We start from the raw sequence: 17,949 nt of genomic DNA, 5'->3' as shown, positions 1-17,949 counted from the left end.
AGACAAGCTGCAGAGGAGGGGGCACCTCCCGGTCCCAACCCTGGCTCCATGCCCAAGCAGACTGCAGAGGAGGGAGCATCCCCCGGCCCCAGCCCTGGCTCCATGCTCAGGCAAACGGAGCAGCTAGACCCCTCCCCCTCCTCCACAGCATGTGAGCCTGAGGAAAGTTTACTTCCAACAGCTGATTGGAGTGACCCTCGCATCAGAAGATTGGATAGGCGGAGGCAACAGAAGGAAGAGAGGGGCAGGCCTTAATGAGTGCTGAATCATGGAGCCACACCCCATGGCCTATATAAAGGATCTGCTTTCTGGCAGTCTCTGAGTCAGGCAAAGTCGAACTTATCTTGCTGAAGTCACTTACTGGTCTCCTGCCTGCTCTGAGGACTTTGCTAGGACTTTGGGCAGAGCTGCAGAGGCAAGCCTGATTTGGATTTCCCTGACCCGGCCGTCAGCGGAGGAGTGGGACACGACAAACAATCTGAACTGGTTGCGATTGCCTTGAGGACGGGGGCATTAAAGCGGAGACTCCTCCCCTATTAAGTTTATTGTGCCTGAAGCCAGATTAGGCTAGCGATTGGGAGTGATTGCAGCTGGCTTGAGAGGGAGACATCAGAGCAAAGATTTCTCTTTTTTAATTCATCGCGCCTGAAGCCGAGTTCGCGATTCTTCAACTCACAAGTATACTTCCCATATTTCTGATGGTCTTAGGCAATCCCTGGCAAATCGTCATTCGCCCCCCAATGAGGTCGCGACCCACAGGTTGAGAACCGCTGTCTTAGTTGCTCCATTAGTAGCTGGGTGGAACACAGAGTTGAGGCCTTGAGAGGACCCTATCATAGTTAGGAACTTACACCAGAATTTAGCGGTGAATTTCGATCAGATACAATTTTCCATGGTATGCCATGTAGGTGGTAGATATGGGTGATGAACAGTTTCACCAACTTCCTGGCTGATGGGAGGCCAGAACAAGCCATGAAGTGGGCTTGCTTGGAAAAGAGGTCATTGATTGTCCAGATCACTGTGTGCCTTGGCTCTCCGGGAGTTCTACAATAAAGTCCATGGCCAATTCTTCCCATGGTCTGACAGGAGTCACCACTGGCTGCAGGAGTTTGGGGGGGTTGTTCCTTGCTACTTTTTTATGGTGGAGCACATGACACAGCTCTGTATGTAGTCCTCTATGTCTTTTGTCATGCACGGCCACCAGAAATGCCAGTTTGTTAGGTGTAAGGTCTTCAAAAACCTGAAATGCCCGGCCGCTCAGGCATCATGGCAGTGCTGTAGCACCATCAGGCGGTGGGTGCCGGATACGTAGATTTTGGACCCCTTCCATGCTAGGCCATCCCGTTGGGTGAGGAGTTGTTGGTTTTCCTGGAACCATGGATCAGCCAGGAGCGTGGCTTGGATGGAGTGGGGTATGTTCGCAACCTGCTCCTTCTGTCGTAATGTCTCATGCACCTGTTGAACTACTGCCCCCAGTGGTGCGGTGTCAGTGTCATGGTTTGTACCACCTCTTCTCAGTCACCAGTGTACTGCAACTTTCATGACAGGGTATCTGCTAAGAAGTTCCTTCTACCTAGGTGAAATGGCTTCCAGAGGAAGTAAGTGGGAAAGGGAGGCAAAGGGGCCCCAGACCTGACAGTCCCCAAGGAACTCTGCCACTACTCCCCTGCTCCCCCAGTTCTCTGCCGTGTACCCAGTAAAGCCTCTGAGGCTTCCTGGCTGGCTATGGGGTGTTTGGCAACTGGTCATTCCTTGGGATGCATGTCCTATGGAGGGGCCTCCAGGGTGGCTCCAGGCTCCACCCGTTCTGCAGCCTCCAAGCCAGCCTCTGTTCCTCTGCCATACTGCTAAATATGGCACAGAATAGTAGCCCTGACATCCTGTCAGGTTCTGGTAATTCGTGGAAAGAATGCAAAGGACACAATCCTGTTTTGCAATTGGTTTATCTTCGTCATGAATAAATCCGGCGTGAACTGACAATCACCATGTGAAAACAGTGTTTCATTTATTACAACCTTGTTTTTAGTCCTTTCAAATAACTACCTAGAATTCTTTTCAATTCTCTGTCCTTTTTCACAAAATTATTCAAAGCTTGAACAAGTCTTTTTTATAAATCCAAAATAACAAAATTATTGAGGTCTCTCTTGGTTTATTTGACTACCCCTTTTAATTAAGATATCAGCCAGATCCATTTTATGTCCAGTGTAGCTGCTTTTTCCCTATCATTCTTGTAGCCTTTCATTTTAAAATCTACTTTCAAATCAGTCCAATCTTGCTCCTCTTTCATAACATCTTTGAAACACAGTCTTATCTATAGAGGTAGCCACTTTTAACATTAACTTCCGGCTGTCTTGTGAAGATATATCTTTTAATATATCCTGTGTTAAAATATTTCCCTCCAACCTGAATTAGTGCAATTTAAATGTTATCCTTTGTTATCTTTATAGGAGTCCTTGTCTTATAGAACTTATTGGAATTGGAACTTTAGACGCTAAGCTTGAGTTACACCCAATTTTATTCTTTTGCCAAAATAATCATTGGCTAATGCAGTTGTGTGGCGCAGTGGTTAGAATGCAGTATTGCAGGCTAATTTATTGCCAGTAGTTTGATTCTGACTGGCTCAAGGTTGACTCATTCTTCCATCCTTCTGAGGTTAGCAAAATGATGACCCAGATTGTTGGGGGCAATATGCTGACTTTGTAAACCACTTAGAAGCTGAAAAGAACAATGAAGCAATATATAAGTCTAAGTGCTTAACAGTGGCAAAGTGGAGTGCTGGGATTACCATCACTAAGTGTTGGACATTGTGCTTTACTTGAAAATTGTATTTGTAACATATCTGGAGGATACCAGATTGGGGAAAACTAGGTTAAAGGGTGAAACAACATTAAATAATTAATTATATTTCAGATGGCACTTACCCTTTAGAAGTTATGATAGACCAGTAATGGCTAACTTTTTTGTTGTGGCCTGCCAAAAGTGGGCGGAGCACGGGGGGGCGGATCGCACACATGCGTGCCCATAATGCAATGCAATGTCCCCCTGTGCATGCACATGTGACCCAGCCACTCCATGCATGCGCACCCCACCCCTGCTTGTTTTGGGCCTGGAGGGTCATGCGCATGCACAGGGCGGCGGTTATGTGCACATGAGCAGGGGATGGGGTTGTGGCATATCCCCCCAGCATCAAAGGGAAGAGCAAGGAGCATCTGCACAACTCCATCCCACTATCTTTCAGCTTGCCTGTGGTCACGCTGAACATGCACCAGCACAGGGCTTCTTGATTACTTGCCTCCCCATGCTTCTGCCTCGGGCTGCCTCCAGGTAGCTACTCTTTCAGTTTCTGATGCTCCTGCGCACTTGAAGACCAGCTGGCTGGCGCACCAGAACCCAGAAAAGCAATAGGGGATAGCTCCGCGTGCCTGGAGGGATGGCTCTGCGTGCTACTTCTGGCACGTGTGCCATAGGGTTCACCTTCACAGTGATAGACTAAACAAGTAGACATTGAATAAAGCTTATACTTTTAAAAAGGAAGTCTTTTATTAGTTATGCACTTTCAATCCCCAGCTGATATTGCATGGATACTGGCCATAAGAATCAATGGTGTATTTCAACAGACAGCTATGGTGGCATGAGGGGAGATGCTTTAGGCTAAGTAGCTTGTATTTAAATGGGAGAAACCTCCCTTGAGTTCAGTGGGGCTGTGTGTTTATACTCCTACAGAATTGCTTTACATCAAGTGACCTTTGCAGTCAACACAGTTGAGTAATGAATACAGATGGTCTTTAATTTACAATCACAATTAGGATTGAAACTTCCAATGCTAAGTGATGCAGTTAAGAGACTGTGTCCAATTTTATAACCGTTTTGTTGCAGTTATTAAGTGGATATGGCTTTCCCCATTGATTTTGCTTGTTGGAAGCTGTCTGGAAAAGTCCCAAGTAGCAATAATGTGACCCAGAACACTGCAACCATCAGAAATATATGCAGGTGGCCATGCACCCACATGAGCATCAGGATGCTGCAACAGTCATGTGTGCATGGACCTGTCATAACCTATTTTTTTCAGCACCATCATAACTTTAAATGGTTGTTAAATGAATGGTTGCAAATTGAAGATTACCTGTAGTGCAATTACAGATGCTAAGCAATAGCTTCCTGATGGTTGTTTCAGTATTATAAAATTATTAAAAACTAAATGCTGATCCATTATTCTATATATTATAGCCAGGTTTAGCAACTTCTTGGAATTTTGAAAGTGATCAAACACTTATTACAGTGATTTTTAAACCTATTACAACTTTCTCAGCTGAAAAATTAATATATTCAAATAACCACACTTCTGAGACAGTTTGATGTGTCAATTTACCTATTCCTGCTTTTGAACTTTCTGTTTAATTTATAGTCATCATGTACAAGGAAGTCTTTAGTTCTTGAACGGTATCTTTGAGAATTAAACCCTATCAAAGTCTTGTCTCAGAAACTGGCCCGAGTTCTTATGAAAACCTATTCCTCAATTAGCCAAGACTCTTTTTGTGATGTGTATTTATTCAAATTATGATGCTCAGTACAATAATTGATTACAAGACCATTCTTACCATTTTTTTAATAAATAGCACCTGTACTATAAATAGAACCTGGACATTAAATATCCATATTCTCCCTATATATGTTCTTGCATTATAAATGTGTGAAAGAGTCAAGTATGTAAAAAGCTTTACTTTTATCTGTAATAAAATTTGTCTAATATGCTAACACAAACATGATATAGAAACATATAAATAAAAAGCATAGATTCTACATATTTAGGATGGAAGGGAATACAGATATTTGCCATTTTTTAAAATTATGCATATTTGTATAAATCAGTATCACCTTGAAAACAAATTCAGAATTGTGTTTAGATTTTACTTTGAAAATGCTAAGATTATAGGCTATAATGTTAATCATGTTTAACCAACATTTTTGCGCTTTTTCTTCCCTAGCAAAAAGACTAATTTTGGAAGAAAATAGAAGCAAAAGCCTTCAATATAGATGTTAATCGAAAAAGAAATAACACATCCTCTGAGGTTCAGGTATGAACTATTGAATAATGGTCTAACATTACATTACAGTTCAAACCTATTTAACACGCTAGAAGTTGATGTGCTTGCTAACTAGTAGAACTTTCAAAAGCTAGCAATAAAACCACTCTAGACCAAGCAGACTTGAATTAATGACAAATTGTAATAGAATAACAATTAACAAATTGTGCAGCTTTTTTGTTAAAATAACTAGATTAACTGATATTCTGATTGTAACATATTTAATCAAAAGGAATCTGCTCAGTAGAATTCAACCTTACTTTCTTAAAGGGGTCTAGATTTTTAATTGGCATGGGTTACTCTAGTCATTCAGTGTTGATTCACAAATATGTGAGCTGAAATATTGGAAACAAAAAGTTTCACTAAGTTTCACATATTTCACTAAGATAGTGAAATTTTAACAAGTAAAACTGGATCTGAGTAATATAAAACTATGTTGACTTCTAAACTTGTATTAGAGAATGATTTCAGTAAATGCTCTTATTGCGTCTAAATGAACCAATTACATGGATTCAGTTGATTATATAGCAACCTCTAAGCATGTGGGAATTGCTCATGGATAAGCAGACCTCTTAACTCCCAAAGGAAATCCCAAATAAGGTTTCACACTTTATGTAAATCATTCTGAAATAGCTGGTCCAGGCCTGAACTGAGTCACATTTTAGATGCTGTATACTGAAGAAATGGGGCTAGTCTGTTTTGAGTAGAAGTGATTTCAGGAGTGAATATCAGTAGCTAAGAGAAACTTGTGAGAGAAGGTGCCAGGGAGTTTAGGTCACAGGTGGGCAATGCTTGCTGGAATGAGGAAGATCTGGGAAAATCGGGGGCAAACAGGACATGCCATTCTGGAATATCAGTAAAGCTGCTGAGAGGGGGAAAATACAGACTTTTATTTATTCTTTACTAGGAGCTGCAGTTTAGAAATGGAGAAAGGATTGATATGCACTAATCTTACCCTATTCAAATATCATCCAAAATCTAGAATAAAGATAAAGCTGAACTGTGAAGTACCTAAGAAAGTTTGCCAGAACCTCCAAAATGAAATGGTTTAGTTCTGGGTGGAAACAATATTCTTTCTGATTTATATACATTTCTAATTTTAACTGCCCTAATATAAACAGATAGGGGAATCCATATCATTTTTAACATTTAAAAATGGAGGGTGATTTAAATTCAGCAGTCTCTGCTTCTTGTTCCTTCCCTTTCTTTACCTGGACTGGGACTGGGACCAGTAAGGAGCGACCTCAGCCTTCCTTTCCTGGTTGTTGTTAGAGGACATTTCCTTCAGCTTCCCCAGGACCACCATGAAACTCCCATTCTAGCTTTATCCGCTTTCCAAACCTATCTATACACGGCAGGCTAATGGCTTCACATCACGATGGGGAAGATAATTCTTTGGACAAAAAAGTTAAACCCTTTCTGAGTGACCAACAAGAAGTCTCTTGCATCAATGACATTACCAAAGTGAATCCTGTAACCACCATAACAATTCTGAAGTGTCTGCAAGCAAGATATGCTATTGATATGTTTTATACCAAAGCGGGGTGCAGCCTTGCATCAACCTCTTCCATCCAGTTCAGTCTCTCTACTCACAAGAGCTCATGAAAGAATAGCATGCTATTGCTTATCTTCAGGAATTAAAACCTGAAGCAGAAGCAGAAGAAAGCTACCGAAATGTCCAGAGGCAGATTTAATTAGTCAGTCCATAATTGTTAGCGGAGAAAGTGGTGCTGGTAAGACATGGACCTCCTGCTGCCTGATGAAGTTTTATGCCACCGTTGCAGCTTCATCTGACATCCCGGAAGGCAGTATAATGGTAAAGAGGATCAAGCAATGAGTGTTGAATTCCAATCCTGTCATTGAAGCTTTTGGAAATGCATGTACCCTTCGGAATAACAACAGCAGCCGCTTTGGGAAATACATCCAACTTCACTTAAATAGATATCAGCTTTTAACGAGTACCTCCATTCAGACTTGTCTTCTAGACAAAACCAGAATTGCTTATCAAGCCCCTCAGGAAAGGAATTTCCATATTTTTTATCAGATTGCAAAGGGAGCCATGCAGAATGAGCACGAGAATGGAACTTGTGGAGAATGCGCGTTTCTGTTGGCTTCCAAATTCTGACAAAACTCTAGAAGAAGACTGCTTTGATGTCACTTGGGATGCCATGACTCACTTGGGTATTGACAGTTTCACCCAGAATAATGTTTTTAAGATACTAGCTGGCCTTCTCCATTTGGGCAATATTCAGTTCTGTGAGTCAGAAGATGAGGCACAGCTTTGTTGAGTTAGAAGACCTGGCCAAAGGCTTTGCAGAGACTGCTTCCAGGTTTTTAAGAGTGCCTGGGGAGCAGTTGTTGGACACACTCAGGATCGATAACTGCTGGGAGACAACGGCAGGTGTTCAGGAAGCCTTGTCGCAAGGCAGAGTGTGAAAGGAGGAACTGTCTAGCCAAGGTGATTTATGCCAGGATCTTTGATTGGTTGGCATTATGAGCAATAAAAGGATCTGTAACTCAAATTCCGTGTGGAACAACTTCATAGGTCTACTAGATGTTTACGGTTTTGAATCTTTGTGGAAAACCATTTGGAACAGCTCTGAATCAACTATGCCAGTGAGAAACTGCAGCAGCATTTTGTCGGCCATTTTCTAAAGGCTCAGCAGGAAGAATATATTGAGGAAGGTCTTGAATGGTCTTTTGTAAACTACCAAGTTAATCAAACCTGTCTGGACGCCAATGAAGGGAATCCTGTTAGCATTTTCTCCTTGCTCAATGAGGCCTGTCACGAGCAGAATTTTTTCTTAGATTCCAGAATATAGAGGAAGAGAAGGGTGAGAATTTGGAAGCTAAAGTGGTGGAAATTTTGGCTGAAGTGTTAGAAATTAGCAAGGAAAAGGCGCTTGATGGTATTGATGAGATTTTCAGAGTACATACAAGATATGCAACAAAGAATAACCTTCCTAGAGAAGTTCATATAAGATTCACCAAAAAATCAATCAAAGCACAAATTTTACAAATAGCAAGAGGCAAAACATTGAAATATAAAGGCAAAGAAATCATTGTATTGAAACAAGTTCCAAGAAGAGTAAGAGAGTTGAGAAGAGAATACCAATTTTTGACTAAAATTGTATTGCAGAAAGGCGTTAATTACAGATGGCTGGCACCAGAGGGCCTGGTGTTTACATGGCAACGCAAAAATATAGAATAGATACCATGGACAAAGCCAAGGATTTTTATGCAGAATTCTTTAAAGAGAAAGAAATGGATACAAGTGCTAAAGTTACATTGATTGAATTACAGGAGTCAGAGCTATTGGCATTGCTTGAGAAAGAAGAAAGTGCTGTGGGTGGTAAGGTAGAAGTTAAGCCATGACGTGAACCCAGATTGACAAGAGCGATAAACCCTAATCACAAAGTATAGAAATGGAAGAGAGAAAATGGATATCAATACATGTAAATGGATTAAATTCGACTATTAAGAGGAGGAAAACGTTTCACAAATTAGAGAAATTGAAATTGGATATAATTTGTTTGCAAGAAGTACATATTAAAAAGCAACATGAACGAGTATTAATACAACCAAAGTTAGGGAAAGTATTTACCTCACTACCCCAATGTAAGAAAAGATAAATAGCTTTATATATAAAAGAGACAATTAGGGCAAATTTAATATATTCAGATAAGAATGGTAGAATTTTGATGTTGGAAATAATAAATGATAATACAAAATTACTTTTAATAGCATTATATGCCCCTAATGAAAATCAAGACGACTTCTACAGGAAATTGCATATGAAGATTGTTGAATTGGACTATGAAAATACTTGCATCCTTGGTGATTTCAATGGCGTAGTCGATGCAAAGTTGGACTATAAAACAGAAAAAGCAATGAGGCAAAATAGAAAGATCCTTCCAAAATCCTTTTTTAAAATGGTAGAGGAAATGAATTTAAAGGACGTGTGGAGAGAAAGGAATCAAGAGAATAGACAATATACTTTTTACTCAAATAGACATTTGTCCTGGTCTAGAATAGAGATGATATGGATGACAACAGAAATGTGTTTTAATATAGAAAAAATTGACATAGAAGCTAATACCTGGGCGGATCATAACACCATGACGTTGATATGGAAAGGCCAAGGAAAAGATCCAGATGGACTTTAAATATTATGATCTTAAAAGATAAAGAGTTTGTACAAAAAATAGAGAAGGAATTGGTCTTTTTCTTTAAGGAAAATAAAAAGTAAGATACCTCAATCCAAAACCATTGGGATACAATGAAGGCATATGTAAGAGGCTTCATGATAGATTATGTAAGAAGAAACCTCAAGAAAAAGCAAACCTTCAAAATACTAGAAAATGACTATAGGAAATGGGAACAAGATTTACAAAAATTTTCAGAGAAAAGATATTAAAATAAGAATGGAATTAATTAAACATAAAATGGCTTTAATTGAAAAAGAACAACTAGCACAAAAAATCAAAGGGGCAAAACAGAATTATTTTGAAAACCAGGTAGATGGCTACCTTATAAACTCAAAAAAGAGAAAGAAAATCGTAGAATATCACAACTAGTGGATAATAAAGGCCAGATCCAATACATGAATGAAGAGAAGAAAAAGATTGTTCAAAATTTCCATAGGCAATTATATGGAAAAGAGGAAATTGATGAGGAAAATGTGAAACATTATCTACATAAAGCAAATTTACCCCAGATTCCTAAAGACATGGAAATGATGTTGGAGGGGAACATAACAATGATGGAACTAATGCAAGCGCTTAAAAAACAGAAAAGTGGAAACGCATCATGCCCAGACAGATTGCCAGCTGAATACTATGTGACTTTTCAAGAACAGTTGGGCCTTCCGCTATTAATGCAAAAGGGAAAAATACCTGAGACCTGGACAGAGGCCTATATTATGCTTATCCCAAAAGAGGACATTGATTTAAAACAAGTTAAAATCTATAGACCAATATCTCTGTTAAACTCTGATTATAAAATTTTTGCTTTAATATTGGCAGGGGCCGGAATAGCTCAGGCTGTTAAGAAGCCTGTTATTAGAACACAGTAGCCTGCAATTACTGCAGGTTCAAGCCCGGCCCAAGGTTGACTCAGCCTTCCATCCTTTATAAGGTAGGTAAAATGAGGACCCAGATTGTTGGGGGGGCAATAAGTTGACTTTGTAAAAAATATACAAATAGAATGAGACTATTGCCTTATACACTGTAAGCCGCCCTGAGTCTTCGGAGAAGGGCGGGATAGAAATGTAAACAAACAAACAAAAAAAGAAAGACTTAAACAATACTTGAATGAGTTTATACATCCTGATCAAAATAGATTTCTGCCTAAAAGACATATTAAAAACAGTATGAGAATAATATTGGACACTTTAGAATATTATGAGGCTCAACCCGAAAGGAGATGGCATTGATTTTTTTGGATGCACAAAAAGCCTTTGATAACGTTAATTGGCATTTTATTCTTCTACAACTGAAACAAATGGGTTTTGGTGAAATGTTTATTAAAGCAATAGAAACTATATACCATAAACATCAGCCAAGGTTATGATAAATGGTGAATTGACTGAAGCGATTCAAATTAAAAAAGGCACAAGACAAGGTTGTCCACTGTCACCGCTGCTGTTTGTGCTGACACTGGAAGTATTAAATAGAACTAAACTAGAACTATTTAAAGTATTAAATAGAACTAAACTTAGAATTAAGGAGAAATTTCCTGACAGAACAATTAATAAGTGGAACAACTTGCCTTCAGAAGTTGTGAATGCTCCAACACTGGAAGTATTTACGAAAATGTTGTATAACCATCTGTCTGAGATGGTGTAGGGTTTCCTGCCTGGGCAGGGGGTTGGACTAGAAGGCCTCCAAGGTCCCTTCCAACTCTGTTGTTATTATTATTAAGTGTCAGAGAGGAAAGAGAGATAAAAGGTATGGAAATTCAAAAGAAAGAATATAAACTTCAAGCTTTTGCTGATGATCTGGTTTTTATTATTGAGGATCCATTAGAATCTATAACTTGCTTGAAAGATAAAATAGGAGAATTTGGGAAAGCTGCAAGCTTGAAAATTAGTAAGGATAAAACGAAGACTTTTGACAAAAAATATGTTAATGAAGCAAAAAACTGAACTGGCAGAACGCTCAGAGATGCAGGTAACAAACAAAGTTAAATATTTGGGGACATATTTGACAGCAAGGTGTAGCATGTTGAAAGAGAATAATTATAGTAGACTCAAAAGCAGATTGCGACAGATCTGGCAAAATGGGAACATCTGCAATTGTCACTGCTTGGAAGAATATCAACGATTAAGATGAATATACTACCTAGAATTTTGTATTTGTTCCAGACAATTCCAATTAAACTGGGGAGAGGATACTTTGAGGAATTGAATAAAATGATGTTGTAATATATTTGGCAAAGCAAAAAAGTGAGGATAAAATTAAAATTATTACAAGATGTGAGAATGAGAGGGGGCTTTGGGCTACCTAATTGGAAATTGTACTATCAAGCAGCAAACTTGATGTGAATTAAAGAATGGATAACTCTAGGAAATAATATTGACTTTGGAAGGACATGATTTGTTGCTGGGATGGCATGCCTTTTTATGGTATGGACAAGCTAAAACACAGGGATATTTTAGAAGACATTTAGTAAGAGAGGTGTTGTTATCAAACTGGGAGAAGATAAAGAAGTCATTTTTAAAAAATTCCAATTTGGGTATCATCTATTGTGGCATTTTCATATCCAATAACATTTAGAAAGGAACAAATTGTTAGGTACAATGAATTGTTGAATGAAAAAGGTGAGTTAAAAACTAAACTAGAACTAGAAGGCATAAAAATGAATTGGTTTTCTTACCTGCAAATACACTCCAGATATGATAAAGATTCTAAAACAGAAGGCTTTTATAATAATATAACGGGTTTTGATAAGATTTTAACAGGTACAGATGATAATTTGATTAGGAAATTGTATGGATATTTATTAGAGGTTAAATTGGAGGAAAAACAAATGAGACAATTATTGCTTGGGGAAAGAATTTTGGTCATGGGATAGATCTAGAGGCATGGCAGAAATTATGGATGTATAACTATAAAATGACAATGTCTACAGCATATAAAGAGAATTTGTATAAGATGTTTTACAGGTGGCATCTACCCCCGACAAGAATTGCTAGAATGTTCAAGGATAAATCTGAAAAATGTTGGAAGTGTCATCTGATACCTGGATCATATAACCGTATGTGGTGGACATGTAGCGAAAAGGTATTGGACTAAAATACACACATGGTTGGAGAAAATGATCAAAAAACATATAGACTTTAAGCCAGAAGTTTTTTTGTTGGGAATTATACCTGAAATATATACTAGAGATTTAAAATATTTGATTGTGAATATTATTACAGCAGCCAGGATTGTGTTTGCTAAAAATTGGAAAAATGAGAAATTACCTTCGCAAGATGAAATTATTAGGAAGATGATAGAATGTGCAGAGATAAGTAAATTGACATTTGAAATTAGAGAACAAGATAAACAATATTATAAAATATGGGATCTATTTTATCACTGGTTAGAAGGAAAGTTATGTTAGAAAAGATTTTTTAAAAAACGAGGTCAAGATTAAGGGAAGTAATTTGAATTAAACTAATTTAGGAGAATGGAATGAATAATGTTACTATAAAAAATACCACTTTTTAATTAAAAATTGATTGAGTAAGAGACCTGGACAATGTAAGACAGATGTATGAAAGAGATGTTTATTTTGAAATTGCACAAGAAGATATGTAAACACCCCACAAACAATTGTAATTGGTTTGACGAGATTTTTGTTTGTTGTTAAAAAAAATAATTATAAAAAAAATGAGGCCTGTCACCTTAACTGGACCTCCGATGCTGCACAGTTTCAAAGTCGGATTAAGATTGTTCTGTCCAAGAACACCTGTGTAAGCTGAGACAAATTTAGGAAGGAGCCAAACATCATCATATCCCATTACGCTGGTAGTGTCTGCTATCAAATTGAGAGTATGGTGGAAAAAAATAAGAATCCCGTCCCCCAGAGTTAGTCCTCTTGCTGCAACAATCCCAGGATGGCTTCTTCGAAAATTATTTCCTGTTGAAGAGACAAACACCAAATCTGATGAAAATGATACGAAGATGGAAGCAAAACCTGCACTTGTCAGTTGTCTCAAATTTTAAGGGTTCGCTCGAGCAACTTATGGAGATCCTGCATGGCACCACCCCGAACTACATCCGGTGCATTAAGCCCAACGCAGACTGAAAGACGGCCCTTTTCAGAAAAGAGGAGGTTCTGCATCAGTTGGAGGCGTACAGCATTATAGAAACCATCAACATCAGTGCAGCTGGCTTTTCAATTAGGATTTCCTTTGGAAGCTTTTTAGAACGTTATGGGCTGCTGAAGGAATTAAAGAAACGGAATCTGAAAGCAACGTCCAAACAAGGAAATGACTTTTCCCCTGATGCAGAGAACGGCAAATCAGTGACTCCTCCTATAGAAGAAACATGTGACACTTTGCAGTCTACGGTCCAAGATATCCTTCGGCACGTGAAACCCATTAATTCTTCTGTCAAACCTGGAGAAACAAAATCACCCAACCTACCCATGTTTTGTGGCATGACAAAAGTATTTATGACCAACTCCACGTTGGAGATTCTCGAAAACCAAAGGGCTTCTGTCTTATCTGAGAAAGTGTTGTGCATCCAGTGCTGTTGGAGAAGGTTTCTGAGAAGAAAATCGCCAGGCAGAGATGATCTGCAACCATCATCCAGTCAGCTGTTCGCCAGTGGCTAGCTAGGAAACGTTTCCAGAGGTTACGTAAAGCGGTTAGGATTATAAAACAGACCTGGAAGAAATGGAAGACCAAGTTGGCAGCGATAGTTGCAGAAGAACTGGATGGTTTGGAAGAACATCCCCTTCCCTCTGTCCTTGGGACAGCTGCTCCCTCAGGCCAGGCTCCTAGAAAACTGGAAGTTGACAGGTCCTGGCCTCTGAATCCCATCATCCATGCCTGGCTTCTCAGTCTTGTTCTGTCAAGCACCCTGACAATACTGGAGAGGCTCCAGAGAAACCTGGCTCTCCTAACTTGCCTCCAAGTCTTACAGAAGATGAACTGGACCAAGGCCAGGTTGCCTGTAAAAGGTATCAACTCCATCCAAGCTCCCCCAGAGGGTGGTGAGGCCCACGTCAAGATGGGTGGCAAATCAAATTAACCAATAAATATCTCAACATAAAAAAATAAGATTGCACACTTGCTGTATCACTGGGTGTTGCTTTAGATACGTATGTTAACCGTGCCCCGGTTTGTTTTTACTGTAAATAACATCTAACTTGCAATTATTGTATCTTTTTAATTTGCATAATGCTTTGCATCTAGCATCTTTTTACAAATTCTAAAAAAAAAAGGGCAAAATATTCAATTCAATTTTGGAATTCCTAATACTGTAGAGAGATTGTTTCTATGTTCATGATAATTTGTAAATATAACTTTCATTTAGAAGGTAGCTGCTAAGAAACCCTTCATGATTATACAATAAGCAACATCATTAATATAGATAATAGAACATAAATTGTCTATCCAAGCTGCATGGCTCACTTCCTTCTGCCTATGCAAAAACTACAAGTTCTACTATTTTCATCAGTGTAGCATATAGCAAAATATGAAGCTCCAAACTAAAATTCTTAATAACAAACTTACTGTTTGTTATTACTTCATGCTATATCATTCTAATTGTTAATGGCAACCAGACTAATAAGGGCTTTATTAATATTTCCAAAATGCACCTATTGTATTTTGCCACTATAATCATTGATAGTATAGGGATTAAAAATGTTCAGTCTGCACTTTATGACTAAATAAAGAGAATTGAAAGAACCATTCCAACCAAGATGAAAATGTATTTACTGAAAGACAGCATTCATTATCTTCACTTTACCAAATATATGATACATCTTACGCCAGAACTCACATTTCACTTTGCCTTGTTCTGAGATGATAATGAAGTAGGTTTCAATTTATTCTTCTGTTAAGTTAGGTGCATGTAGAAAATATTTATGATTATACTTTAGAGTCAAACATTTTATTTTCTAGTTATGGTCCTACTACTTTCTTCCAAAAAACCTCCAAATAAAAGATTTAAACATTTAATGTTAGAAATGTGGTGCACCTTGGCTACAAAATATAGTCTTCTTGGAAAAGCAGAAGTTCATGCAAAAGGTAGCATATCATCAGGAAACAAATTCTCAATTTTTTTGAGAATGAAATGCAAAAAGAAAAATGTAGGCTGCTATTACTCACATTATCATAAACATGGCTTGTATCTTGGGCAAATTAAAACATATTTCATCCTGTCATTTGAAGTAAAAAAATGTTATCTTGAAGAGATGTCATTTTTCAAAAACAGCATGGCAATACCATTTTGCTTTCATTGTAGCTAACTGTCCTTCAAACATCTACATACTTTGGTGGACTATAAAGCCAATTTCATATGATTAACCAAATTTTTTAAAAAAGCTTACATACTAATAATATAACTCCAAAATGATCTGCATGTTAACTGTTGCATCTGGAAAATTATAATATTCTATTGTTGCTGAAAATATACGTATATGAAGCATTCAGAAGAGTACAGTTTAGTTTCTTTGTAGAAGGATCTAAGTTTCATATATAAATTGGATGATACTGTTTGTAGCCAAGTTTCTTCCTACAAGTTGGGCAAGAATTAGAATTTCTTAGAGAATCCCGGAGACATTGGCTACAGAAGACATGACCACATTTCGTTGATACAATGAGCCGTCCATTCTGAATAATCTCTGAATAGCCATCCATGCAAATTGGGCAACTCACAGTACCTGAACGGTGTGAACTTGGAACATCATCTTCTAATAATTCAAATTCTTTAGTTAGTGTGCTGGTTAAAATCACTTCATCTCTTGGTTCATCATCATCACTGCTTAATATACAGCTGTCAGGGAGTTGATTTCTAAATTCTTGATTTTGCGGTTGACAAACATTTTCTTCAACAATCACAACCGAATCAGTGTGTGTCAAATCAACTACTATTGGTTCTGAAGATTCACAAGTCAGGTCAACTACTTCTTCACAAGTGTTAACTTCAACATCAATTGGTTCTTGGGAACCTGTTTCAGGACCCGTGTTACTAACTGCGTTTCTTTTACAAGTTTGACTAGAATTAATTGTTCCTCCACAGCGCTTTTTCGGTAACTCGGCTTTCTTCATTCTTTCACTAGGAATCAAGTTGGGAGCTGTGGCAACTACTGCCAGACCATTTTCAGTGCTAGAAGAAGCTATGTTGGTACTGGGAGACTGCAAGAGGGCTACGGTAGAAGTAGATGGGCTTGAGGAGGAGAAAGAGGAGGAGGGGGCAATATTGGAAGATGGTCCAACAGATTTGACCTCGAAGACTCCAGCTAGATTTGATGGGCCAAAGCTGCCTCCTTTTTTATTTTTCCGACGCTTGGTTCCACAGCGCTTGGTATCAGCTGGGCTCATGGTTGGCTACAGGCAGGGAACACCAAGCTTCCAAATAAACAAATAGTCTAGGAGTAAAAGAAACATGAGTAAAACAGATGAAAGTAAAAATCTACTGCATGTGCTTCCAACTGATGAACCACAGAACAAGGAAGAGTACTAACCATACTGTACTATGCAAATTCTTTTTAAATAACACTAATTTTCTTTGGATAGATCATCGTCATTTTTATTTTTGTTATATCTGAATTATACCTTTTGACCAGGAGCAAAGGTAGCATGTATTGCATGCTCTCACCCATTTTTTCCCATAACAAACCTGTGAGATAGGCTGAGCTGAGAGATAGTGACTGAACCAAAGTTACCCAGTGAGTACTTAAGGCTAAAGTTGGATCTTAACCACCACACTATAGTGGCTCTAAATTTAGTCAGCTTCTAGTCTATGTTATAGCTAGAATAGCTATTCCTATTATTTCCTGGAATGTAAATTGCATAAATACATTTGTTGCCTCAGTGCTTACCTAAATAAGCTTATGTTTAAAGTAGGCTTATTTTCTCAGTAAGTCAACAGTAAAGTTGAAAGTCTGCAGATTTAGCAACATAAAACTACATAAGTCACCAATAGATCTATATTTAACAAAAGCCAGAGTAGAATGTTCGTATTTATTTAGCATTCTCAGTCTAAAGAATTGTTTATATTCTACTTCACTGAAAAAATAGCTAGCAGAATATCTATACAAATTCTGCAAATAATGTTTATAGAAATTCTAAAGTATTACAAAAACTAAACTTATATAATACCTATATTTCTAAAATCTTAATTTTGCCAGTAAAAGTTTGATGAAAGAAGAATTTACAGGACTACTCCAGCAAGTGTAAAGGAGTGAATTTTGAATTGATATAAGATTTGCCTAAGAACACAATTATTCTAGAACAGGGCTGTCAAGCTTGCGGCCTGTGGCCCGTATGCGTCACATGCTGGCCAAGCCCATGTCCAGTTTAGCGAAGGGGAAAAAATTGCGATACATCATGTGACACTGCAGGTTTGACACCCCTATTCTAGATATATCAGCAAGTTGAGAGCGAAATTGATCGAGAGACCAAACCATTGGACTATGAGTGGTAAAGTCCAGCTTCTAGTTCTGCCCTAAACACCAGAAGCCAACTGGTGATTTCAGAACAGTCACTTCCTCTCAGCTATAGTAGAGAAGGCCACAGAAAGCCAGTTTCAAAAATGCTGCCAATAAAGGAATAAAAATTAACTCAAAGGCTTTCCCCACTTCAAACCCAACAAGATAGTAGCAGAGGTTCTTAAAAATTCCAATTTAATATTCCCCTAAA

General features: G+C 38.2%; 1 protein-coding gene and 2 pseudogenes across 5 annotated transcripts in view; 2 read left to right on the top strand and 1 right to left on the bottom strand.

Annotated features, from left to right (window-relative positions):
- Positions 1–1,927: 1,927 nt before the first annotated feature.
- LOC131196251 (E3 ubiquitin-protein ligase RNF4-like) overlaps positions 1,928–17,949 on the bottom strand; it is a 28,943-nt gene continuing 12,921 nt past the window's right edge. For 2 of the 5 annotated variants that reach the window (XM_058178813.1, XM_058178812.1), the window contains exon 2: positions 4,529–16,676. In XM_058178813.1, the coding sequence (XP_058034796.1) occupies positions 15,778–16,629 (852 nt within the window). In that variant the 5' untranslated portion in view covers positions 16,630–16,676 and the 3' untranslated portion in view covers positions 4,529–15,777. Of the gene's footprint in view, positions 2,716–4,528; positions 16,677–17,949 lie in introns of those variants that run through there. The other 3 variants (XR_009154679.1, XR_009154678.1, XR_009154677.1) reach the window with 3 other exon arrangements.
- On the top strand, positions 6,447–7,906 carry LOC131196250 (unconventional myosin-XIX-like; annotated as a pseudogene).
- Positions 8,301–14,329, top strand: LOC131194335 (unconventional myosin-XIX-like; annotated as a pseudogene).

The sequence above is a fragment of the Ahaetulla prasina genome, chromosome 3, assembly GCF_028640845.1.
Source record: "Ahaetulla prasina isolate Xishuangbanna chromosome 3, ASM2864084v1, whole genome shotgun sequence".
NCBI lineage: Eukaryota > Metazoa > Chordata > Lepidosauria > Squamata > Colubridae > Ahaetulla > Ahaetulla prasina.
The sequence above is the reverse complement of the archived record's forward strand: the minus strand, read 5'-3'. Positions and strand labels throughout refer to the sequence as shown.